General features: G+C 37.6%; 2 protein-coding genes across 8 annotated transcripts in view; one reads left to right on the top strand and one right to left on the bottom strand.

The window, feature by feature from the left end:
* Positions 1–4,306, top strand: part of OXR1 (oxidation resistance 1) — a 340,255-nt gene extending 335,949 nt beyond the window's left edge. For all 7 annotated transcript variants that reach the window (XM_004679659.2, XM_004679660.2, XM_012723003.1 and 4 more), the window contains one exon: positions 927–4,306. In XM_004679659.2, the coding sequence (XP_004679716.2) occupies positions 927–1,062 (136 nt within the window). In that variant the 3' untranslated portion in view covers positions 1,063–4,306. The remainder of the gene's footprint in view (positions 1–926) is intronic.
* A 5,302-nt stretch (positions 4,307–9,608) lies between these two features.
* ABRA (actin binding Rho activating protein) lies at positions 9,609–15,495 on the bottom strand. The gene is made up of 2 exons (XM_004679657.2): positions 14,834–15,495; positions 9,609–10,096 (listed from the first exon to the last, which is right to left on the bottom strand). The coding sequence occupies exons 1-2, from the start codon at positions 15,493–15,495 to the stop codon at positions 9,619–9,621; spliced, it is 1,140 nt and encodes a 379-aa protein (XP_004679714.1). The 3' UTR covers positions 9,609–9,618.
* Between the last annotated feature and the right edge of the window lie 11,275 nt (positions 15,496–26,770).

Raw genomic sequence — 26,770 nt, 5'->3', positions numbered from 1 at the left:
AGGGCCTAATCTTACAGTTTTTAAGGAATAACACAGGCTTAGAAAATGGGAGCTATAGGGACTTCATACTCCACAATTCCAAACAGCAGCCTCACAGAGCAAAAGCATGGTGTTGTGAACTGAATAAATGTAAGCCTTGGGGTAAAATAGAGGTGATTTCAGATTCCAGTTTCAACACATATTACATGTTGGGACCTTGAGCAAACTCCCTAAACTTCCCTTGCCTGTAGATTGGAGATTGCACTCTTAAAATTAGTTCCATATTTTGTTTTAGGTGATACGGAGTTTTCATACCTCTGAGAAAAACATACAGAAAAAAGAGACCCATAATACTAGGCAGAGTATTACAGAGTAGAAGCTGTGTAAAAAGATAATTCTGTATGAGATTAATTTTAGATTTAGTTTATTCATTGATCTGTATATTAATTTTTTTAATGAGATGTGAACAGAACAACATAAAATTGCCTTGTACTCTTGTGGAAAGGAGTATGGAAGGATTTGGGGAAAATGATGATTTTAGAAGTTATTGTCCACTGAAATGTCTCATTAAAATTATTTTACGGTCCTCCCTGGTGGCACAGCGGGTTAAAGCACTGCACTGAGAAGCTAAGGCCACTTCCGCATGAGTTCGAATCCCGCCTGCCCCGGAGGAGACCACATGGCGTGGCAGACCTCTCCTGACCCGCCCGCTGCTCCGCTCAGCAGTGTACTTCGTTGATCTGCCTGTTCTGCTCCCCACTCTGTCTCTGGTGAAGTCTCTCACTGCCCCTGAGTCTCTGGCCTGTACCCCAGTTCTGTATGTACAAATAAATAAATCTTTAAAAAAAAAAAATCTAAAATAAAAAGTTTAAAAAAAATTATTTTACAATTTAAGGCATAAATATAAAGAGGCTATTGTTCAAACTATTTTATTTTATATGTTGCAGAGGAGAGTTTGCCCTTTGGCTTGATGGAGATCTCTACCATGGAAGAAGCCATTCTTGTAAAACATTTGGAAATCATACACTTTCTAAGAAGGAAGATTTCTTTATCCAAGACATTGAGATCTGGGCTTTTGAATAAATATAATACTCTGTGTCTTAGCAGGAAAATCGCCCAAACCTGACATAGACAAGCTTTATTTAGAAAGTTCAAGAAGCAATACAACGTAACATGTCACTCATGCTTTGAAGTTAGTCTGCATCAACATTTATTACAGCTATAATTTTGGGATTTAGTTTTTAAATCATGTTTCTGTCCTAGAGTTCATTAAGTTTTTAAACCACGGCTTGTGTCCACGCAGGATGACAACTTGGGGTTTGTCAGATTTGGGCAGCATTTTGATCATAGTGGCCATTTCATCTACAATCCATGTCATTTTAGTCTAATATGATGGTGCTTTTTTGTTGAATCTATTTTGGTTTCTTATTTTTAAAACTACATTGTTTTATTAGGGCAGTCTAGTTGGGCATTGAAGAAATTAAGACAAAACATAGTTGTGATCTGCAAGCTCTGGCCCACGTAACTCTTGGACATGTTCAATTCTAATGAAGTCATTCTAATGAAGGGAAAAAACACATGCCAAGATAATGCATACTTAGTAGACCACTAAGTTTTAGTTTAAATTCACACTACCATATTCTCTTTGTTAATTTTGCAGGTATTCTCAGTTTCATTATAGTAAAAATGAAATTTGAGTAGAAATCTAATTTAGTATATCACAATGCACATGATCTGCAGGTTTGGGCATAATATTTTTATTATTGAATTATCTGATAGAATTATAAAATGACAAAGGAGAATGAGAACTTGATGATTCTGCTGGGTTTAATATATCAAGCAAGAAAATATAATATTTACATATTTGTAGCTTAGCGCACAGGGCATTATCATAAGTACAAAAACTATGAACAGATGCATATTTCTTCTCAACATATTGTGTCAGAATTACTGTTTTATAGTTCTGTTGTTTTAGCCTTGTTGCACACAAACTTCCAAACTGTAGGTTCCTATTCAAAAAGAAAAAATAAGTTGTGATTTTTTTTGAGTGGTATATGTTATGAATTCCATTAGCATTTGCTCTTATAAAGGGCAATGATTATAGTAGACACTATTGTAACTCAGTAGACTTGTTGAATATGCAAATTTACTGTCAAGTGACCTCAAAAAAAATGATAGAATATACTAGTAGTTCTTACCCTCTTTTGTAGGAAATCAGTAATAAGCCATTGTGGCAATAATTCATCAGTTAATTTCAAAGCTTCATGTTATGCAAAAAAAAAAAAAAATCCTGCGCTGTTATACATGTGACAGTGACTTTGTGCTGAAATTTCAGCTATTCCAGATGAACATTGTATATTATCTTGTAAATTAATGTTTAAAGGTAGTTTTGTTCTTATAGAAAGTGTTGATTGCCAGGTTGCTTATAGCACTTTAAATTATTATAAAAATGAAATTATAAGCCAAATATGTTGGCTTACGTAGTTTTAGTTGAATAGCACTTGAATATATTTAGGTCTTTTGAAACAAGTTTAGATAATTATCTAAAGAAAGCATAATGCTAATGGAAAAGAAAGTCTGATGTTCTATTTAATATGCTATTGCTGAATATGAATAAGAAATGCAAGGCATCAATTCCTTGTCTATGTAAAGTTCTCATTACAAATTAGTAACAGTATATAGATTAAATGTTTACAGTGTAGGGAATTGTAAATAAATAACAGTTTTTCCCCCCTTGGTCTTCCACAGCAGTATTATTGTCTTTGTGGATTTGACTAATAGTTAAACAACAACAAAAAATCCTGTATTGGATTTTAGTTACAAAAAGGTCAGAGTGTGGTGTATACAAAATAAAACTAAATACATATATACAAATTTGAGTTTGGATTTCTTTAGTAATCAGGTTATTTTCATATCTAATAAATTTTTGTTTAAGTATCTTTTACATGTAAAATGCTTCAAGTAGCTTTTGTTGCTGTTGTGGTAGTAGTGGTAGCGGTGGTGGTGGTAATGATGGAAGGATGCATTCAAGGTGGAGCACTGGCATTTGATATTTTGAAATTACATTATTGTCTTTTTTGATGGGATATATATAGAGAAAGGTAAGTCTATGTCCTGAAGAGCTTTGTTATGTGCGATGTCAAGAAATTTGGGGGTTTTTTGTTTGTTTGTTTCATGACAGCAATGAAAAAAATTTAAGTGGAAGAATGACATCTGATTTGTACTTTAGGAAGATCTCTGAAAAACTTTAGAGAAGAAAGTGAGCAAGACTCTGAACAAGATAGTTGTGAAGTTCAGAGAACAGTGAAGGGACCTGAATGACAATAACTGCAATTATAATAAAGAAGAATGTATGATTGCAAAAGGGATTTAGAAGTTAGGATTAAGTGGATTTGGTTATTAGATGTCAGAGTTAAGGATAGCTCAGATCTTTTACTTAGGAGCTGGGTATATTATCAAGATGAGTGATATGCAAAGAGGAGAAAAAAAAAGCAAGTTATGGTGGGGAGATTAAGTTAGATATAGTATAATGTCAGAAGTTGGAGATAAGATTTTTTTTTGGAGGGGAGAGGAAGTTTTTTTTGTTTTTCTGATAGATGACAAATATAAATCATCAATACACAAAAATAGAAAACATGAGAATAGTAAAAATTAGGACACTTAGCATAACTAAGAAAAAGAAAGATTACCTTTAAGAATTTTTAAAGGAGACATCATTACAGTTTGCCTAAACCATGAAGTAATAAGCTATTATGAACAACTTTGCATACATCAGTAATCTTGACAATATAGAGAAGTAGACAAAACATTTCATGAAACAATTTATTATGCCTAAAACACAGAAATTGAATCTCTTAATTTAAAAAATAATAGTCTGCCTACAAAAAAGAAAAAAAAATCCAGCACCTCTGCTAGGTATTTTTTGTACAAAAAAAAAAAAAATATTTATATGGTTTACCAATTTCAGAGGAAACCTTTCAAGTACTAGAAAAAGGATGCTGTGCTCCGAGACCAGCATGACCTCAATACCAAAGTTTTACAGTCCTTACCCTTCAAAAAGTGCAAAATTATTTTAATGAGCATATATTAGAAATCCTAAATGAAACAATCAAAATATATTGTTTGCAATAAATAAAGAATATACATTATAACTAATTGGATTCATTCCAGGAAAGTAAGTGTAGTTCATATTTTTGAATTGGTATTAAATGCCATGTGTTTTGAAAAAAGAAAAATTCCATGATCCTCTAGAAGCAAAAGAAACATTTGATTACTTTAGATGTCCATTTATGATTTATACACACACACACACACACACACACACACACATATATATAACATATTAAAAAGGAATCTAAAAAGAAGTTTATAATGTATAGGAAGCATCATCCTTAAAAGTGAATTAATTTGTTTCTTCTATATATAAGGAAACCAGGTAATATTTCCCATCAACACTTCTGTTCAGCATATGCTCTGGGATTTCCAATCAGTGTAATAAAGCAAGAAAAAGTGTAAGAATTGGAAAGGAATAAATTTAAATGTCACTTTAATAGGATTTGGTTGAGGAAACAGGAAATTCCAAAAGGAGCAAGCTATCTAAATTAGTTGATTTATCAAGATCATCAAATATAAGTTCAGCATAAAAAAAAAACCTGTTCATTTTGTTCACTTTATGTACAAACAAAAAACAAATGAAGTCTAAAGTATTACCAGTCCTACCACTGAAAACTTAAGATGTCTAGCAAAAGGAAAAGACCTAAATAGTAAAGATATATTCATATTTGGAAGACAATATTGAAAAATGTCCATTTTCTAAAATCATCCTGTATTGACTACAAAATTTCAGGTTTATTTTTGTGGAAATTAAACTTATCTTTTATTTTCATGTAAATATAAAGGTAAATGGTAGGTGACACTAAAGAAACAGACTATAATCTTAAATACCAGGTAGTGTTAACCAATTAAAAGGCTGAGTAAGATAATGAGGTATTGGTAAAGGCTATACAAAGGAATGCATCCAAATCAAGCATCCAGAAATGAACTATTGCTTTTTGTTGTTTTGATTAAGATAACATTGCCACTTAGTAGAGGGTGATCTGTTCAGTCTGTGGTGTTTGATTAAACAGCTATATGAAAGAAAATTTTACACTCATTTCACAGCGCATACAAAAAGGTTGTAGATCTAAATATGAAAAGTGAAACAGCTTTTTTTTTTAATTTTTAGGTTATCTTCATGGTCTTACGATAGATATGTTGAATGTTTTTGGTAAACACTAAGGGAAAAAGATGTTAGGACATTAAGATTTTAAGAGCTGTCTATGAAAGTGTGAAAAGACAACCAGTAGAGTGGAAAGTTTATATAACAGATATGATCTTCAAATATATTCAATATATAATTGAATACAAATCAAAAAAGTTCGATAGAAGGAAAACAGTTCCTAAAAGCTATTAAAATATTCAAAAACAGAACATGAAGAGGAACAACTTTGGAAGACTCTGGACAAGATCTGCTAAAGTAAGCCTTGACCAGCAAATTTAATTCCTTAATATGTACCCAACAGTAATGTGTATATTTGTTTACCTAAAAATAAATACTAAACTGTTTACAAAAGAACTGTTTGCATGCTTTTTCCTCTCCCCACCATTTTTCTGCTCCCACCACACAACCACTCACCTGTTATTCTACTGACTCTTACTTAAGTTCTATTACAGTTAACAAAACTTACATTTATTTCCTAAGAACTTTCCTTTAGTATAACTACAGTATAATGATCAAAGTCAAAATTTAATGTAATACAGTAATATGATTTAATATTCATTCTATATGTCCTTGTAGTATGCTCGAAAGCATTGTTTTTCCTGATCCATGAGCCAGTCCAGAATTTTGCATTATATTTGATGGTTTTACTGGATCTTCTTGCAAGAGTTCATTAGTTCTTTATATTTCATGAAAGTGGTAAGTTTGAAGAGTTCAGTGTGGTAGAATGTCCTTCACTGTGAATGTTAATTTTTCTTATGTTTAAAATTGGATTATACACTTTTGGTAGGAAAATCACAAGTGATTTATCATTAGAATGTATATGAAGTCATTAGGATAAAATAAGGTGTGTTTATGCCCTTATTTGTGATAATAGTATAGTTGCTTACAATAATATGAGCTGTATTTCTACTCTCATTTTTTCCTTTTATGTAGGGAGATACTGTTTTATAATGTTTTGGTATACTGAATTATTAAAATGATTGCATAATTACAGTTTTTGCAATGTTCGTTTCTGTCATTTTTATTAATTGGCAGTAACTCTATGGAAGAGCTTTGTAATTCCCATTGTTTAAGAATGTTTCATCAGTGTGGACTGATGGATTCTTTTGTTTGTTTTTAAAATAACAGGTAATATAATATATAATATCTGTCCTAGATACAACATGTACAGACCTCATCAATCTGACTTCTATGCATTTCTCCATTTTTTTTGTGTGTATGTGATTACTTCTAAACTTTAACATTCCATACTTAACCTGTTATTTTTTTTTTTGTAAACAGTCCTAGAATCAGCTATTTCGAGTAGACATGTTCCCTTTTAAATAGAACAATATTTAGATATCTGCATCCTATATGTGTTTGTACTAGGGTGCCTTGCTTCTGTGACCTTGCAGGAGACCAGGAAATAGATCATGAACTCATTCTGATGTAACTAGTTACAATCTAATATTACCAGATTCTTGTCTACACTCATTTTGTCATTTTATGCAGCAGTTTGGTGTTGTTTTTTTTTCCCCCACAGTAAGGGTATCTATAGTTTTAGTCATTCATTTAATTTCATAATGCATTATAGTTTTAGAATCACTACATTTATACTTTCACATACAAAATTGGAGCTTAGCACTTTTTTACAGTTTTTTTTTTCTTTAGACAGCTACTTTATTTTTTTTAAAAGATTTATTTATTTGTGCATACAGAACTGGGGTACAGGCCAGAGGCTCAGGGGTGGCGAGAGGCTTCACCAGAGACAGAGTGGGGAGCAGAACAGGCAGATGGACGAAGTACACTGCTGAGGGGAGCAGCGGGTGGGTCAGGAGAGGTCTGCCACGCCATGTGGTCACCTCCGGGGCAGGTGGGAATTGAACTCATGCAGAAGTGGCTTTAGCTTCTCAGTGCTATGCTTTAACCCACTGCGCCAAAGGGAGGGCCCAGACAGCTACTTTATTATTTAATCAATAAGTACTTATTTAAAAGTTAAATATATTTCCTCCTATGTGGTTGGTTGAATTATTTGAAAGACAATTAGGTTCATTTGTTTGTATTCAATTTTAGCTTGTTTGCTTGTCCTCAGTTAACTTTTTATAAGTGTGAGATACTTAAAAGATTTCAAAAGCCAAAACTATACAGATTTACTCTGAAATGTGCACCTTTTTGTCTCTCTGTTTACTGATACCCTTTTTTAGCCTCTGTTTTCAAAATGTTTATTTTGTATATAGTATATACATATTTATAATCCAGTGTGTATCTGCATGTATAAAACCCAATGTATGTGTGTGTATACAGATACTCGATTTTCCTTTTACAGTTGTACCATACATTATTCAACCATTTGCCTTTATGTATTGGGTTCTTCGCAGTATTTTACAGTTAAAAATAATGCACAATGCATTTATATTTTTGTTTGTATCTCCAAGAGAAATTTTAGGAATAGAATTTAGTGGTCAAGAAATAAATGCAATATAATTTTGTGAAGTATTAGGGTACGTCCAAAATAAGGGCTAACAATGTAATCACATAACACTTTTTGGGACCATAGTCGCCAGAGCACTCTGAGACCTGTGGGCTGAGATTAGTTCATATAGCACATTTATACATGAAATCTCTAAATATTCACTGTGTGTTTTAGGTATTGGGGATAAAAACAAATCTAGGAACCTTAGTGGCACTGCACTAAGGGGACACCTCAGCATGGAACAGGTGGTCTTCTGTTCCCTTTATGATTCATGAGCGGAATGACTTGATAGACAAAGTATAGCAATCCTTCCCTGAGCATGCATTTACACAAATTCTAGTTACACAGGAATATTCCTGTATGTGAGAAATAGCACTGGTAGTCATACATACATCTGTTGGTAATGTTAGAAAAGGAACTAGACTTTGGGAAGAGAAGGGGAAAGCAGAAGGTAAAGTAAGACTAGGGGGGCAGCCGCATTTTCCAACAAAGTTAGGCAAACCTCAAGCCCAGAACTTCCCTCCTGTGAGTGTGAGAGGAGTGACAACAAAGTGAACTTGGGAGCAAGGAAGAAGGAAGTCATAAAACTTACAAAAGTTGAGTCATCAAACATTTGGATGGAGTTCAAGACAAGTGTTGAAAACAAAGTACGTTTCAACGTTCAAAAAGTTCTTTAAAAATCTAATTGGAAAATAACAATCTAGAAGATTTGGAAGCCAACTGTGCAATGCTATTGATAGTCTATTTCATATATTTGAAATTATAGTGATACTTGCAAGGATGTTCATTAGCTTGTTTGCCACCAAACCATAAATTCTGCTTGCTTTTTGTCAAAATGTCCTAAGTTTTTAATACATGAATACAGAATTTCCTTAACGTCTATTTTGACATGATTTCTGTCATGTGCAAAGTGCAATATAATATTTTAATAACTTTCATTGAATTCAGTAAGAATTGTAACCTCACATTGTATATGGTTTTGTTTTTCTTGTTAGATAAGATACATTAAATCTAGAAAATTAACAGCATCAACTTTTTCACTAGTAAGACTAGTATTGCTGTTTTACAGCTTTCAGGTTTTCATAAAATTTGTTAGTGAATGAGAAAAATCAGAATATTTGATAGCTGTGTCTAATTTGCCAATGACTATTCTACTTCATTGTAGAATGTTCTTTCAGTTTCTATTTCACTATTTTATTGTACATTGACTTGAGTAAATAGCATGACTCATTGCAGTTTTGGAAAAAAATCTCTAAGAATTCCTGCAAAGGCAAGTGTATCTCAGTTCTCACTTCTGCTTCACCATCATAGTGAAGGTGAACATAACTGCTTCCCCTTTCATATTTATGCCCACCAGAAATACCCATGTTTATGTGCTTTGCTTAAGTCTGCAGAAGGAGGAAGGCTAACCTATGGAAGCCTATTAAATTCGGTAACTGTTCTAAGGTCACGATGGGAAATTTCAACAATTTATGCATCTTATTTGAAAACAGTGTATTTATGTGCCTATTTTATGTGATGCTATCATGAAAATAATACTACAAAGTGAATCATCTTAGGAAATATTTTGTCAAAGCTAGTGGAATCTCTCTTTGTAACATGGAATGAAATCTTTTGACATTTTGCAAACAAAGTCAGCATTCTTCTTACAATATTTAAATAATTATGGCCAAGTATTTGCTTAAAAGATAAATGGGATTTCAAATATTTGCTATTACACTAACACCACGATATGCTTTCTAAAATGCCTTATACTTTCTCAGAATCATCAAATGCCCTCAGAAACAAGACTCTCCAAAAGTCAGGTATGCCAAAATTGTTTAATATTTAATAAAGTATTACAAAGCAGTGTGCATTTTAATTTTTACTACATTAACATTTCATATTAAGACATAGTGAATCAAGTGTGACCTTCCTTGTCGGAAGCTTACTCAAGCAAAGTAATCACAGCGTCGTCGTCTCGGCCTTGCCATAACATCTCTCCTTCAAAGTCAACCAGCCCATGTTTCCTGGCACGCATGAGAATGCCCACGACTTTATCTGAAATACGAACATATCTTTCAAAGAGGTCACCAAAAGTAACCTGGATCTTGCCGTCACGTCTGTGGCGAGCCATTGTACGGATAACAAAACACAAGTCCATAATTTCTCTGTAGATATGCTCCTCAGCTTGCTTGGCCCTTTCTGCGGTTTTGGTCCCCTCCTTAGGACGGCCATAACCTTCGTCTCCTTTGTGGAGGCGAGTGGACATGGCCAGCTGGTAATCAAACTCTTCACTGAAAGGATTGAGCTTCTGTGATTGGATGTGTTCATCAGCCCACTGTTGCCATTTCCCTTTCAGGTTGTCCACTTGGCTGTATTTCCGCTGGGCCTTACAGCTGAGTTTCTCTGTAAATCTGTTTGCCCTGAAGGAGAGAGAGGGTAAAGAATCAAGATATTGATATTTTAACACCCAAATGTTGCTTTCCTCTTTGTACTTCTGAAATAGATACATCTTAATGTAAGTATTTTTTTTCATTATAAAACAAACATAAAAATGCAAAAAAAAAATAGAGATGAAAAGTGAATAAGACAGAGTTCCACTATTGTTCTCAGGTGGGTGTCAGTTTCTCAGTTATTTTTTCTGTGAGCAACAGTAATGCTTTCAACATCAAGGATATTAAGCTATTTCAATAAAAATCTTTACACAAAGCTATTGCAATTGTATATCAAAGTCACAGATTAGCTTTTTAAAAAGATTTATTTATTTATGCATGCGGAACTGGGGTATAGGCCAGAGGTGGAGGTGGTGGTGAGAGGATTCATCAGGACAGAGTGGGGAGCAGAACAGGCAGATCTACTGAAATACACTGCTGAGGGGAGCAGCCGGTGGGTCAGGAGAGATCTTACAAGCCATGTATGTAACCTCCCTGGCGGAGGAGCAAACTCGTGCTACGGTGGCTGTGAAAGCTTCATAATGCTGTGCTTTAACCTTTTGCACCAACAGGGAGGGCCCCACAGATTAACATTTTACAATTGGAGTCATAAATACATAGGGCTTCAGAAGTTAGTTTTCTTCCCCAAATAAGGCTTATTCCACCAACACATATTGCAAAAATTGACTCAGGGACAGATTTTCATAAATGTAATTTTAATGGGAGTCTATCTGTACTGGTATCAATGAGGTATCACAAATTTTGAGATACCAAGTTGTATTGATGGAAAGTACCAATTCCCAATAGTTACACATACTGGACACTTATTCTAGAAGCCTTTCAAGCATTTCATTGATACCCTACAATCATTCTGTGAGATGCACATAATTCTCACTTCACAGATGAGGAAAATGAGTTCAGAGGGTCAAGTAACTTGCTTGAAGTCTTTAACTGTTACGGAAGAACTTAGATTTGAATCAAAGTTAAGCTTGTTTCTGAGTCTGTGTATAACTGCCACGAAACTCCTCCTTCCACCAGTGACAGAGGTAGTATTCCAGCGCAAATCATACATGGCTGAAGCCAAAGCTCTTCCACTGTCCTGTGATGCTGTTCAGCTTTCAGGTAGCACATGTGAGAAAGTGGTGAGTGGTGTTTCCAGGTGTGTGTCTGTCCTTGCAACTTGAAGTACATTTTTCATGTATATAAAACTAGCACTGGAAAGTGTAGGCCAAGTATCATGAGGGGGCCGATCTAATTTTTAAATAAGCAATATTTTTTTAAAGGACTTCCCTATTCTGTATCTCCAGTTCCATAGATTTCTTTTCCTCTTTTCTCTGCCTTCATGAGAAAAATATCAATGAACAATCTAGCAGTGGACAATCATACCCTCACCAACTTCCATCTTCCCAACACCTGGGGGCCTCATGCCTAAAAACACTGGAATTGGAGACTAAGGCAAACTGAAGTTGCTTATATGAATAGCATGTGTCACCGAAGTCACTCATTCAATCCACTCACTCAAAATTTGCTATTGAAAACAGGGAAAGGATCAGATTCCTCACTATCACTATCCATACTCACTTCCTGAAAGGCAGTTATCCAAATGCAGGAAAACAACAGACATTATTATGAAGTTATACATACTGGTATTAGTGTTGTTTTCACTAGAGAAAAGACGTCCACTAGATGGCGAACGTTCATTAATCCCCACATGTTTCCAAAAGGTCTAAGCTTGCTGCATTCAATGTCACTATCAAATAGAATTCAAACTTCTACATACTGCTACATATAACACTACTATTTATAACCACATGGACAAAAGTGTATGACAAAGTCAATTGGGACAAGGCACCCATGCAAATCTGCTTACATAAAAGTTACAACTATGAAAATTCATATATATATATATGGAATAGTAGTGAAAATTATACCACATTGCAGTGGAACAGATTTCTCCTTCCTACTAGCCTGTGGCTTCTCAGCTGCCTGGAGTATTGATTTCGTTTGTAAAGGATAACAAACATCTCAGCTCCTTGGCCCCATGCAATCAATGACAGGCATAGTCTTCAAAACAAACCCAAGCCCATCCCACCAGACCCCAAAGCTCATACCAGATTTGAAGCTGGGACATTCTGCTAAAGAAAAAATCTTGAAACTTATTGGAAGAAAGAAAATAGAATGGTATCATTCATTAACTCATAAGTTTTGTTTTCTGAGTATCAACCGTGATCCTGCCGTATGGTGTAATTGAACAAAAACTCCTTTCAGTGGACTTACTAAACAAAGTCATGTTCACTTCACAAGCAGTATTTGAGAATCCCATCAAGCAAAAAGTGTCATTAGCTGCAGCTGAAGCTTCCTGAGCACAGCTAGGATTACTGCTGACATTAAGAACTGCTATTGCTGTGTACAACATTCTGGTACCCTCTGTACTCTGAGACCAAGGCAAAGGAACTAAGGAAGAAGCAATTTAATTCCCACACCTCCCCCCTTCTCTGGGCCAAACCTGAGATTCAAGCTCCTGGACTTGTGAAGGGTTTGGATTACCAAGGCATTATAATGGGTAACACTAAATAGCTCCTCTAGTTCATTGCTTTCCATTATTAATATTTAAATAACTATGAATAATGTCTGTGTTTTTTAGATGAGGGCAGAGAGACTTGGAATTTGCAAGAATAGTGATGATTCAAATCCATCTCTCATTCAGAGCGTGTGCATTGATCGCTCCATCACTCAGGAAGGTGTTCATGGACATGCCTAATCTTGGGAACCCTGAGAAGAAACCTGTACAATCCCCACTTTCAGGTGAGAAAGCTCAGAGTAGAGGTCAAGAGGATTGACTTCAAAACCAGAATGTCTGGGTTCAAGTTCTGTGGACTATATAATTTCCTAGGGGTTCTTTTTCTCCCATTCCCTTGTATCAAATGGGATTGGTAATAATTATACCTTCCCATGACAATGGTATGGTGATTATATGAATAATCACATGAAACATGCTTTGACAAGTGCCAAGAAGAGTCCATGCATTTGAGAGGTTCAGCTGCCATCTCCCTGCCTCAGCTCAATTCCAAATGTGTCACTATGATCTCTGTGGTGTCATCCTCAGTCTTTATTCTTTTGAGTTTTGTGATGCCAAAATCACAAGACCAGAAGTTAAGCTATAGTTCTCTCTGTTCTAGCATAATAGTTATTTTTGTCCATGAATCTCTGTATTAATGAAAATAGCACTATCCAGATGATGCCTTGTTCCTCAAGGCATCAAATGAGAGGTAGCAGTAGTCTGATTTCAAAATATTTCATTGGGCATGACTCACCTTTGTCACTAGCTGATTGGGTACACTTCACCTCTGAGCTTCTGGGTGTCTCATGTCTAAAATGGGAGAATACTGACTTCATAGTTTTGTGCAAATTAAAAGAACAGAGCATGTCAGGGACTCATAGCACACACCAATGCATGAGAGATTTTTATAGTTACCTGTTTGCCACTTCAGTTTTCATTTTTGTAGTAGTTCTAGTTCTTTGAAAACATTTGAAGATGTCAGCTATCAGACAGATCTTTGTCAAATTAGGTAACCAGTTTTGTTCTTTGCTTTCTGGTTTTATCATAAAACCGAAGAAGCACACCTACACATCTAACTGTTTCCAGAGGGAGCCAGTTATAGCCAATCATCACATCAGAGATTTCCCCATATTTTGATACCTGTGCTTGTAAATTAAGATATCTTGACTTTCTACCAGGAGAAAGGAGTTGTTCTACGTGTGTGTGTGTGTGTGTGTGTGTGTGTGTGTGTGTGTGACAGAGAGAGAGAAACAGACAGCATGTGTGTGTTTAACATCTAAATGTCTTGGGATGTGGGAGTCAATTATTGAGCTTTATTAGGATTTCTCTCTTTGTCTACAAATAGGAATTTCTTTTGAAAGATGGGAAAGAGTGCTAAGCAGTAGAATCTATGTAATAATAATAGTTTTCCTATATTAGACATATGGAGCTTGGATTGTCCTAAGTGCTTGGAAACCTTAACCTGACGTGTTTCCATACAATGGAATTTGTCTCAAAAGGTTACTTTTTCCTGTCATTTTACGAAGGATGGAACAGGCTTAGAAAAAGAACCAGATTTCTGTTTTGTTTTGTTAGATAATTTTAGATCTACCATTACAGCAACTTTCAAGTGTACGATACCAGATTGTAAATCATAGTCAGGGAAAAGCTAGAATTTGAATTTGGATCTCTCTGACTTTGGTGTCTGCTCTCAAAAGTTAAATAGCCACTTCTCACCTGTTTACAGGCATAGATCTGTGTTCCACAGGCACTCTTTGGGGGGCTGTATTTGCTGATAATATTATAGGCTGTTTCGGGACAAGGAAAATTTTTCTCCTATCAGTTTACCAGTAAACACTTTACTCTGAGGAGAAATGAGCCATTCTATTTTTACAGAAGTGACTTTAAGTATTGCCCAAAATGAATACCCTTCTTTGGTGATTTCATCTCTGCTGAAGCTAAATTTAAGTGTTCAGTTCAAAAGAGAAAATAGGCTCAGCCCTTGACCCACAGTGGTTCATGTCTAGACTCGGCACTGCCCTTTTAACCCAAGGCCATGCACCCTGACCCATGAATCTCACTGCCTGCCCAAGCTCTGAGATTCTTACTCTAACTTTGCTGTTCCCCAAGTCCCTGGGGGCTCATTGGGACTCCTTGCAGGTGAGGAACTGAAGGAGGCTTTCACTTACTGGGAGGGCAGGGGGCGTTTGATTCTGGCAGTGGTCACCTGCTCTCCATCCTGCTCAGGCCTTTCCTCGGTCTCCCCACCATAGCCACTGTCTTCTGTGTCAATGCTGTCGCTTCTCCAGTTGGACTCATCCTGCTCCATCTCTGTCCAGCCTTTGGTGAGCTCAGACACCAGGTGGGCACATTTTCTCCTCCGTGTTGGGGATCCACGGCTGTGGAGGAGTCTGTCAGTGTCATTCTCTGGCTGCGCAGGGTCGGCCATGCCACTGTCCTCATATCTGTGACTGAGCTTGCTCACGTCCCCTCCTCTCTCATAAGCTTTGCTGACAACTGTCTTCGTCACTTCTTTCCTTTTGATATGAGAGACCCTGCTGCTGTCCTCTGAGTTTTGTCCATCTCCATATCCTTCTGGCTCTTGAGAGGTAGGTGTGGGGACACTCTGAGCCTTCTGGTCAAGAATGGAGTGAGTCACTGATCTAGGAGCTTGCGGTGCATCTTGGGTCCCTCCAGGAAGCCAGCCGGCAGGTTCCTGGGCCTGCCTGGTATTGTTCTCATTTGCCCACTGCTGCCAGCCTCTGGCCAAACTGATCACCAAGGTGGCTGTGCGGACCTTCCGGAGGTTACTCTTAGCTGGCCCCTCTCTTTCTTTTTCTCCTGGAGCCATGTTCGCCTTCTTGTCTCTGCTGATAGTCTGGATACCAGCTGAGTTTGGGCCCCTAATGCCTGGGATTTAAATAGAAGCAGAGTGTAGAATGTGGGAGGAGAGCTTGGTGACGGTGGAAACTATGTTAAACATGTCTTGCTAAGATATGATGCCTTCTCCCTGATGCTGTTCTTTTTTTAAACCCTGAAGGTTCCAGTTTCCAGTGTCATTACAGCAGAGGGTCATCTCCACAGGTACAGCATAGAGTCATGGTGGAAATCAGTAGATCTGACCATGTGTTGGTGGCCTTGTATTTTTCTTCACCTTAAAATATGGTCTTCCCATTTATAGGATCACAAAGTATATGCACCAATTGTGCTGGGAACATTATAAACATGCATGTACTCATTTAAGAACATGAATATAGTTCTTATTCATACCACCTTGTAGCTGAGGACAATGAAAGCTAACTTCCTATAAATAATTGTATCAGCGATTCAAAGCCAAATCTACCTCAGCCAAAGCTTCTGCCTCTGTTCATTCTTTTTATCAAAGATCCGAAGTAGCCTTTTCTTTTGTCTTCAACTCCATTAGGTGTACAGTTTTTAGAAATCAACTCATCCAACCTTTTCCAGAGAAGAAAGTTTAGGCTCAGATAAAGGAGAGAGAGGATCTCAGGACCAGGTAATTAAAGACTTTTTCAAGTTCCACATTTGAGTTACTGTATAGATAAGTTTTATTCATATGCATGAAGATGGTTACAATTCTAATCTAAATTTTTTGCATCTTTCAATTAAGACCTGCATGCATGTTGAATTTTATATGTGAAATCTTTCAAATATTTTATTTGAAAAGTCCACTTAAAGATAAATAACTGGTATCATAAAGAAACCCATCCCAACCTTTTTATTTAATTACACCCTTCCTGAGCTGACCTTTAGGTTCATAAATAAAAACAAAATACTCTTTCGGTTTTCAGAGAAAGACTGAAATATGATTTTATAAAAGGACTAAAAAGATGGATCATTTGGACAAAGAACCATATATGAAGTGTTCTAACCCAGATAAAAATGTTCTAAGCTCAGCACTGGATTTCTTAAAGATAAAAGAACATTTTATAGACTTTCCAATTGTATCCTTTCATCCTTGACATGCAGTAATCATGTTTATTGAAAACTGCTAAGAGCATTTATTATCAGAAGTAAGAAAGTTACTTCGGATAATAAGACAGTTATTTTGAAAACAAATATTAATGTCACTTTTTTTCATCTTGAGGGTCATTGACCTCCTAATATTAAAACAATTTGGAATATGATTTAACACTCTAGAAATCTGTCAGGTATGTTTTCAGAATTTAACAACATCTGGCATACAGTAGCTGAGGTCCAAAAATACAGAGACAAAAATCTCTCTTAAATAATTAAAATAAAATTTAACCAAGAAGAAAGAAAATTATTACAAAAAAAAAATTGAATCTGTATCTGAAACTACTGGCAATCTTTGGCAATCTTACGCTGAGGTCTAATTGCTCCCTCTCGGATGCTCTCCACCCTACTTGGAAGGTGTGGAGAAGAAATGGGTTCCTCATTTGAGGAATATGAGCTTAGCCCAGAATCAAAGTAATTTGTAGCTTCAAAGGGATTTTTCTCCTCTCTTGCCCTACCTGTTGCACATTCACTTCTAATAGAGAAGGACATTTCGACTCACATATTTACAAGTATTGCAGTCATTTACTCGGGACTTGTAACTGTCAGCAGGTAGGTGGCAAAAAACAGAGGCAGCTACTAAAAGAATCTGTCATTCCTTTTGAGTGTTTGCTTCCATGGCGCCTGTGGTCCTTTATTTATACTTCTCCATAGGGGTGTGTGAAATCCTTTCTCTCCTCATATCCACTTTGGATTTTCCTTCCGTAAAACAAGTGCTGTATGCTACCTACCTTGTCTTTTTTGATTGTTGTAGGAATAGTGTATCTTCTTTTTTAACTTCCCTCTAGATTAGTAAGAGTTCACTAATCTACTTTAATAAACAGTGTAAAAAAATCAAAACTCTCAAAGACAAAGATATAGTAAAGTAAGAAGTAGCTTTCAGTTGAGTTTCTATACAAACAGGAGATAAGAAATTGTAGATGAAAATGCACACCTGATAAATGACATCATTACTGACTTAGAAATTTTTCATAGGTTTGCAAATGCTTGGAAAAAATATTTGATCTAAAAACCTCACTGGGGGGATACTCAAAAGTCAGGTATTCAGTCCTCCTCACAAACAGCTATGTGTTTTTTATTTTATTTTACTTTTATTGAGGTAACATTGATTCAGAGGCTTAGGGTCACACATCCTCAGATCAAGTCACCACACCCACCACACTAAGGCATCCACAGTCTTCACTACAGTCTGTTGTGCTGCCTTCACCTCCTTAACTTGTAGCCTCACTTCCACAGTCAGATGTTTAGGGTTTGTTAATGGTTTGCTGTCCAACTATATAATCTCACTAAAGAGGTTTCAGAAATCTACATTTGCACAAATGTTATTGTAGGCATTGATTTGAGCATTTCTATATAAATGAATGTTACTTATGTGTTTAATTTTAGAATATATCATGAAAAGATTTTTGTGCGATGCAAAAAGGGTGACTTAATTGAATTCACTGTACTCAGAACACATGGATTGTGTACAGTGGGTAAGGTATACTTGTGGACAGTGTGGGGTTGGCTGAAAATCTAAGCAAGTCGGAACCTGCTTTTCAGCTTTTCTCAGTCTCAGCAGGAAAATACACAGTAGTTTATCTTTATGCTTTTAACAAAGAGTGACTGGTCTGAATTGGAAGTACTTCACAGAAATGATGCTTTTATCTGGTCCCTCAAAGAGAAGATGTTTAGCAGATAGAGAAGACCTGTGCTAATATGAAGAGCAACATGAACAAAATTTCAAAGGCATGAACATACAATGTACTCCTAGAAATTTTTTAAAGATTTATTTCCATTCATTATTCATAGAAGAATTGGGATGTAGTTCAGACGTTTGGCAGGGGAGAGAGGATTCACCAAAGACAGAGCAGGGAGCAGAACTGGCAGATGGACTGAAATACACTGCTAAGGGAAGCAGCAGGCAGGTCAGGAAAGGCCTGCTGTGCCATGAGGGTCAGCTCCCTGTCCGGGGATCCAATTTACGCCACATAGGTGATAGTGCTAAGACTTGATCCCTGTGCCACCAGGGCAGCCCCTAGAAACTTTCAGTGGCAAAGGCTAGAGATCACAACTCAAATGCCTCCAGGGCCATGCAGGTCATCTAAATGTATGAGGTGAATTGGATAGTGGGCAATTGGTGAAGTAATGTTTCAACAGAAATGGGAAACAGGGAGTTTTGCTTGAACTCCCCATTTCTTTAGTGACAACACACACAGTGATAATGTACAAGTCCCCCTCTTCTCAAAGAAACATCCCAGTCCTGTGGAATGTGAAACCCTTGTGTACAGTTGTTTTTGTCTCTTATTGATGTATCCCAAGCACTAAACAAACAGTGAATACATGGGTGGTGGACAATTTTACTGCATAGTTTTTTATGTTTTGACAACACAGTTATTTAAAAAGTTAAACAATTGTAGGATGAAAAGTAGACATGCCTCAAATTTATTCTTTTTTAAAAAAATATAATAGTTTATGTTTACATATTTTCATGCATTTTTCCCCTCAAATTTATTCTTACATATATTTTTCATCTCAAAACTTAGAGGACTAAGCTTCCATTGCCATGACAATGATTTTGAGTAGAGGGCTGGAAACATTTGGTTGGTCTGGACTTTCCAAGATCATCCTCTCTTCCCTTAAATGAGGGAGGCTGCCGGTTCCTCCTCCTCAGCCCTGCAGAAGAGCTGCATGGATGATTGCAGTGTGGCCTGACCCCTTTGAAAGGGACTGCTGTGCCACAGCCCCTGCTTCTGTGTGTGCTCAGGTGGTTGCAGGCTAGCAGTTCAACACTGAAGTTGAACTATGTCTATTGCCCAATTTACTTAGCATTCACTGAGCCTCATTAAGCATCGGAAGTGTCAAGGGTACAAAGATGAAAGAGGCACTGTCCTCTCCCTCCCAGGTATATAATGTAATCAGAAATTCAGGCACAAGTGGTAATTACAGGGACTCCATCAGCGGTTAACACAAGATATTTTTCTAAGTATTATGCTAAGGGATGCTGTGAAAACCACCACAAACTGATAGTTGAAAACAGAAACGTGTTTTCTCAAATGTTGGGGGTGCAGAGATCAAGCAGTCAGTGTGCCTTTTTTGAAGTGTGCCTTTTTTTGAAGTCCTTCCCTTTTTTGCCTTTTCTAGCTTCTGGTGGTTCAGGGCTTCCTTGGCCTGTGACCCTGTCACCTTTCTTTGCTGCTGTTTTCCATGACCATCTCTCCTGTGTCCTTTCTGTCTCTCCAATATCCTTTTCCCTTTTACTTAAAGGGCATTTCTCACTGCATGGGACCACCCAGGTAATCCAAAATTATCTGATCTCAAGAGACTCTTAAATTATTTACAGCTGTAAAGATGCTTTTTCCATATGAGGTCATATTCTAGATTTCTGGGGTTTGTGCATTTGGGTCACCATTTCATTCCACCCACTATCATCATCTGGCAGGCTGTCTTCTGTCTTTTAGCATGCTGATGTGCTCTTACTCTTTTCTGTGTTATGTGGGGAAAGGCCTGAGCTTTCTATCCAAATGAGTAGTGTACATATGCATTTGACAGGATTATTATGAAGATTAAATGGGGCATAGGAAGTAAGGTATTAGTACCACTCAATACTTACTCAAACAGATGAACATTGTGGCTAGCAGCTATGCCAGAAAATTGCCTTCATTTTCCCAGTGCCATGGGAAGCATCCTTCAAATTTGGAAACACTGGCTATGCTTAGAAAACCTTGCAGCTACATGGTAGACTTAATGAATCTAAACCTGCATTTAACAAGGTGAAGTTTACTATTTCAAGCTTTGGGACACTGGGAGGAGGTCTGAGTTATGTTAATCTCAGGACCTTCTGACAGGCTTATCTTCAGATGTCTTTCTTTCTTTTTCAAATAGAGATTGGTGCTCAGGCAAAGAGCTAAAGGAAACTGAGTGTTTTTGTTTAACATCTGTCTGTCATCTAACCCCTTGTACTCCACAGGGAGAGAAGAGAGGCTGCCTAAATGGTAAATTTAGGTCATAAGAGTCTAAGCAGCAATTTAAAAAAGATATATTTATTTATTTATGCAGACACAACTGGGGTACACGCCAGAGGTGCAGGGACAGTGAGAGGATTCACCAGAGACAGAGTGGGGAGCAGAATAGACCGACCAACGAAGTACACTGCTGAGGGGAGCAGCGGGCAGGTCAGGAGAGGTCTGCCATGCCATGTGGATCACCTGGGGCGAGGATCGAACTCATCCTGAAGTGGCTTTAGCTTCTGGGTGCTGTGGCCTGCTGTGCCACCAGGGAGGGCCCACTAAGCAACATTTTTAAAAGAAGGTAGATAACAGCTTCCTTTCTGGGAGAGATTACTGACAGAGAAGCTTTCAGTTGATGTTTGTTTCTTTACTCTTTTGGTGAGAATGATTCCCTTTCTCCAGCCCCCACAATCCAGGGAGAGTTATTTGTAGTTAGTTAAGTGTGATGTTTTAATCTGTATAAGCCTTTTTTTCAAAGTAAATATTTATTCTCCTAAAAACCAAGAGTGTTTAAAGCCTTTACTTTTTTTTTTTTTAAGGAAATGCTTAATAAATAAATATTTAGTTAATGAAAATGTCCCTGGCGGCCCAATTTTTAAAACAAATAAAGACACCTCTCTCATTTAAGGGTAAGTGATGGCTGAGAATTTGGAGCAACAAACTTCTAACATTCCTCAGCAGGTAGCATGGGGAACTCCTAGAACAGACAAAATTTGCTCCTCAGGATTGTCAGTCCTAATCAGGACAGATGTCACTTGTTTGAGGAACTGGATGGAGGACTTGTCAGCCAGCTAGAATGTCCCTGGAGCTTTCAAGCAAATAGTAGATTGTGTTAAAATTCTGTTCCATAAATGTCACAAATGCAAAAAAAGGGACAATAAGATGTCATTTACATTGCATACCTTGGGCTAATGACTGAGGATAAATATGCAACAAAAATAAAAACAGATCCATTATTGGTAACAATTGATAAACTTACATTCAGTCCTGAGAGACACAATGAGCACAGTGAAGCAGTTGAGAGTTGGGGGTTAGGAACTCAAACTGCTGGGACCCCAGCTTTGTAGTGCCTTGTTGGTTCCCAGACCAACCTGAATTATCTGGGAGCTATAGAAGTGCACTGTAGCTCTATTCTGGACTTAATGAATCAGAATCTGCATTTAACAAGATGAACAGATGATTTAAGAGGGTAAAAAAGATTGAGAAACTGTGTGTGACATGCAACCCCAGAGTGACCCATAAGGGTTCCTACGCCTACTTACCCCTTTGGGCAATTCCCACCTCTTGTGTATGTATGTGTGGTGGATGGGGATTTGTGATTTCCAACTGCAGAATATGCAAAGGTGAAGAGATCTCAACCCAGTTAAGTTTGAGTTAAATGGGAAAGGACACTTTTTTAAAGACTAACAGCCCTATAAGGAGGAATTGAACCTTCCCTGACTTAGAAGAAGTCTTTTGGGCTTGATGTAAATGGTTGCTCTAGGAAAGCAGGAGCCTCTGGGACCTGAGGGCAGCACTCACAGCCATCCTTGAGGCCCATCTTCCCACAGGGTGAGATGAGTCCTGCCAAGGACCCTAGTGACCTAGGAAACTGCCTCTCCCCAGCTGAGCTTCTTGATGATAATCTAATCTAATCTAACCCAGCTGACAATGTATACGCAGACAGGCTCCGAGCAATGCAAGGTTAGGATGTGTCTGGAATCCTGACCCACAGAGACTGTGAGTGTATGTGTGTCATTCCTGGTAATTTGTTGCAAGCAAAAGAAAGCCAGCACCTCTAGGGAAATTTATCTACTCTGTCTTACTTTGGCTAAGTATAAAGAGGGGATAAAAATAGTTTAACCATGCAGTTGTACAGATTAAGTATTATGTGTAAAGCGCTGAAAACTTGGCTTGGTAAAACATGGAATAAGCTTAAAAAATATATTATTTTAGTATACACCTGAATATAGAATACAAATACTCTGTATTTTAGAATACAGAGAATTACATGCTTATAATCCCCTGCCTTTTGAAAACTGCTTTTCAATGGGGCCAAAGCCGGGTAGACAAAATGGACAATGGTCTGGGAATTCTGTTGTAACTGCTGTATATGAATAGCCCAAGTGTGTCTTTTGAGTTTGCTTCAGGAAATATGTTGGTAAATGCTGCTACAGTCAGCATTGCTCCTCATGTTAGGTTTATTCACCTAAGAGCATCTACCTGAGCAATGCCTTTTCATAGCTCAAAGTGGAAAGATACCTTCTCTATATAGTCAGGAAAGTGGCTGCTGCAGAGGAAATGATAAATCCCTGTCATGGAGGAAACGATGGCACAAAAAGGGTTGAAAGCTAGCACCTTGAGTCAAGCCCAATTTCCCCACTCCATGGGAGGTTCACTGTGTGGATAGAAAGGTTCAAGTCGTGTACAGGCTATCTATATCTATTAAGTGGACATTGCCCAGTCTAAATTTTCACTTGATTTTTCTGTGGACACTCTGCCTGACCTGTAGATCAATAGATAGCTCATTTTTCCCCCTTTGACAGGACTTTGGGAGCTTCTAAAATGTTTCTTCTGATTACACACCATTCTTTACAGGTGCAAACAATGCAGAAGCAATAGCAGATCTCTGTCTCTGAGTGGCATCTTGACAATAAAATTAGAAGGGGAAATGAATTTTACCCTTTCTCCTGACAGGCCTTTTAAAGCCTCTGCATGAAACTTCATGTGCCTTGCACATGAAGCACCTACCTTTTGAGTATGCCTGTCATTCTTTGTCAGTGTCTGTGTTAGCTTCTTACTGAAATGACCTTGTATATTGTATTTAAAATACTGCTCAGATACTTTTAATTATAATGCCCTTTCAGGAGACTTGTAGCTGGCAGCCGCCTGTTCTACAGCTCTTTGTTTGGAACCTCAGTGTACATTCAGGCATGCTTTTTATCCTATTCTCCCCAAACACTCACATTTGATTCTTGGCAAATGCCAAAGATGGGGTCACTCTCTAATTGAACTTTCATTAATCACCCTCTGCTGCATGCAACTAAATTACCACAACACTTTTATCCCCACAGAAACTTTCTAAGCCCTTAAAGGATGAGATAAAAAAGCAGGTTATCTTCCTCAGCTTATGTTTTATTTTTCATTTTTTTACCAACAAAGGATTTAGATTTTGTTGCTAATGCACACGTGCTATTTTCACCTAAGCTGGATGAGGTGGCTAAGCTTTGAAAATTGTATGTATCCTCAGATATGCATGACAATGTGATGGAGATGTATGTGTGTATGAGTAAGAAATATACACACAGATTTCTTACTAATCATTTCATATGCCAGTTTCTACAAGTTGATGCCCATGTAAAAGTCATTTTAATTAATATCCAGGTATCTGTATGTATTTAAATATACATGTCCTAAGTATTTATGTCCACTTATTTATGTATAGGATACCTGGATTTCTAATATACTCTAATCCTAAAATGCTAATATCATTTTTTTATTTGTAAAAACTATTATTAGACAAGTTTCTTTTTAACACATTCCAAATTCCTTGACAGGGATAGTGAAAAAGAGTATGCATAAACTTTCCTTTAGATCATTATTTGGTGATAAAGATATCTAAACAACACAGACACAATTCACTAATAATAAAAATGATGGCACTAATAGTAGCTATCTCTTTTAATCTGAATTCAGCTAAGTTAGTATGTATCTATTTTTAATGACTTCGTGTAGTGGGACAAACAGACACAGGATAGGCAGGAGGACCAAGGGCCTGGGAGGCTGTCAGACCCCCCCAGCCTCCAGGGAATCTTTACTCTTTGTCCCGGGCTCTCTCTGGTATTCCTTTGTGTTCCTGCCTCTTCTGTAATCACACCTCTCATTCTCCCATGGCCTTCTACCCCTCTGGGCTCAGGTGTACACATTTAGACATGCCCATACCCATGCTCCAGGTGTCCACAATCAGTCACTCTTAGCCCATGCCCACTCTCCCAGACACCCTTTGAATATTAACATCGACAAGGCTGCAGGTGATAGCCACAGAGGCGAGTGGCACAAAAGGCCTGACTAATTCACTTACCTACACCACATTAGGAGAGTTCCATGACAAAAGTCCTTTAAGAATCCATCAAAGAGGCCTTCCCTGGTGGCACAGCGGGTTAAAGTACAGCACTGAGAATCTAAAGCCACTTTCACATGAGTTCAATTCCCGCCTGCCCCAGAGGTGACCACATGGCGTGGCAGACCTCTCCTGACCCGCCCACTGCTCCCCTCAGCAGTGTACTTCATCAATCTGCCTGTTCTGCTCCCCACTCTGTCTCTGGTGAAGCCTCTCACCACCCCTGAGCCTCTGGCCTGTACCCCAGTTCTGTATGCACAAATAAATAAATCTTTAAAAAAAAAAAAAGAATCCATCAAAGATAAACAACACTAGGGAGTGATAATTTTAGGTGGCAGTTTTCCTAAAGAAAGTTTTCACAGTCACTGTGTTTTCACAAAGCCTTCACTGACACAAGGAAATCTTAAGACAATAAGTTTAATTACATAATTATCTAGGAAATATTATTATCATCAAAGATATAAAATCTATTTCATGAATTTGTTTTCTTTTGCTTCTTGTAAATGAACAGTTTGGGAAGAAGCACAGACTGAAGATAGGAACCCTATGATGTGTACTCCGAGACAGTGTGCTTGCTAGCAAATACACAGGGAAATAGCATATGTTCCCCACCTCTGCCCAAGGTTCCCCCAGACCCTCCAGAACCAAGAGGTAACTGACCCAGCACTTAGTGGCACCGTGGAGGTTTCACCCAGCACTTAGACTTCCAGCTGTTCAATACTTTGAATACTCTGCATGGTTATTGCTAGTTAATACTTGTGCCATAGTGAAATTTCAGTGATTCCAGGGATCTACAGCTGTCTTAGAAAGGATTGTGATATGTCTTTTGTTTTTGCTGCTGTGTCCCTTACCTCTTCATCTCAAACTCTAAAAAAAAGTCACTGAGACAACCTGGGGAGCTACTCCACAGGATCTGATATTTGGAAACCTGACTACCCGAGTGAAACTGCTAAAATGCATTCACTGAGACAGGAAAGAGCTAGAAAGGAAATGGTGTCTCTGTATGCTTTAAAGCAGTAACCTGAGGAGGCCAAAAATAATCAGTGACCTCTTAGAGGATATCAGGATGGAGCTATGTAGCTGCAAAATCTCCCTCGTTATGATAAGCTGGCCTCTGCACAGAGGAAGAAAGAAGATAAACAAAGACTGTGTGAATTCAGGTAGATAAATCTCAGCTGTTTTTCTGTGAGAGAGGATTAGTAACTAAAGTTTGAAAGATCCATAAATGAATTTTCTCTTTCTCCCACTGTGATGATATGAAGAAGGTGCGGCAATATTCAGTGTAGTAAAGGGCCACCTTAAAATTTCAATATCAGCTAAATGTATCTAAGGTCAAGAGTAGAACTTGAGGAACTTGAACATGAAAAGTTAGGTATTGTTCTCTGCCCCAAAGGCTATTCAGAAATGCTACCTCAGAATAGGTTCATCTCAGCCTTTATCTGTGTAGAGTCAAAGTGAGCATCTCCCCCTTTTTGACTTTAACTCATTTGATTTCCTAGTCCCTATCTCTCAAGTGAAACTTTCTTCTAGTTGGCAAATGACCAGCCCACGTCAAGAAGAAACATTTCTCAACTTCTTGAGAGTTGGCAACTGGCTTTATTTTACTCTTCCCCGGGACCAGTAGTACTCTGATTTATCAGAAAATGTACATCCTCTGACCTTCCCCTCCCTTCTCAATGCCTTTCCAGGCTGATTTTCAGTCAGTGGATGGACAATATCATCTCATGTTCCCACTTGCTATACTTTCCCTCGGGAGTTGGCTTTTAGAAACAGCCCAGTTACATTTTAGTGGAGTTCTTTGGCCTTTGCACTCTGTGGAGTCTCTTGTGGCAACAGGGCAGACAGGGCTCTATTGTCTTAAATTTTTGATAGAAGTTCTTGATGAAACATAAAATATGTCCGTCACTAAGGCTGACATACCCTACTCATGCAAAATCCCTTAGACAAACACATAAAATCAATATGTTCTGTTTTTAGACAAACTCAAGCAAGCTCAGTTATTT

This window comes from Condylura cristata, unplaced genomic scaffold (genome assembly GCF_000260355.1).
Source record: "Condylura cristata isolate star-nosed mole 26May11 unplaced genomic scaffold, ConCri1.0 scaffold00009, whole genome shotgun sequence".
Classification (NCBI taxonomy): domain Eukaryota; kingdom Metazoa; phylum Chordata; class Mammalia; order Eulipotyphla; family Talpidae; genus Condylura; species Condylura cristata.
Note: the sequence above shows the minus strand (reverse complement) of the source record. Positions and strands in the feature narration are given on the sequence as shown.

Bases quoted from the DNA above. Each gene is read 5' to 3' on its own strand.
- ABRA (XM_004679657.2), bottom strand. From the start codon at position 15,495: ATGGCTCCAGGAGAAAAAGAAAGAGAGGGGCCAGCTAAGAGTAACCTC. The intron at 10,097-14,833 runs GTAAGTGAAAGC...TCTCTCCTTCAG, and splicing joins AAACGCCCCCTGCCCTCCCA to GGCAAACAGATTTACAGAGA.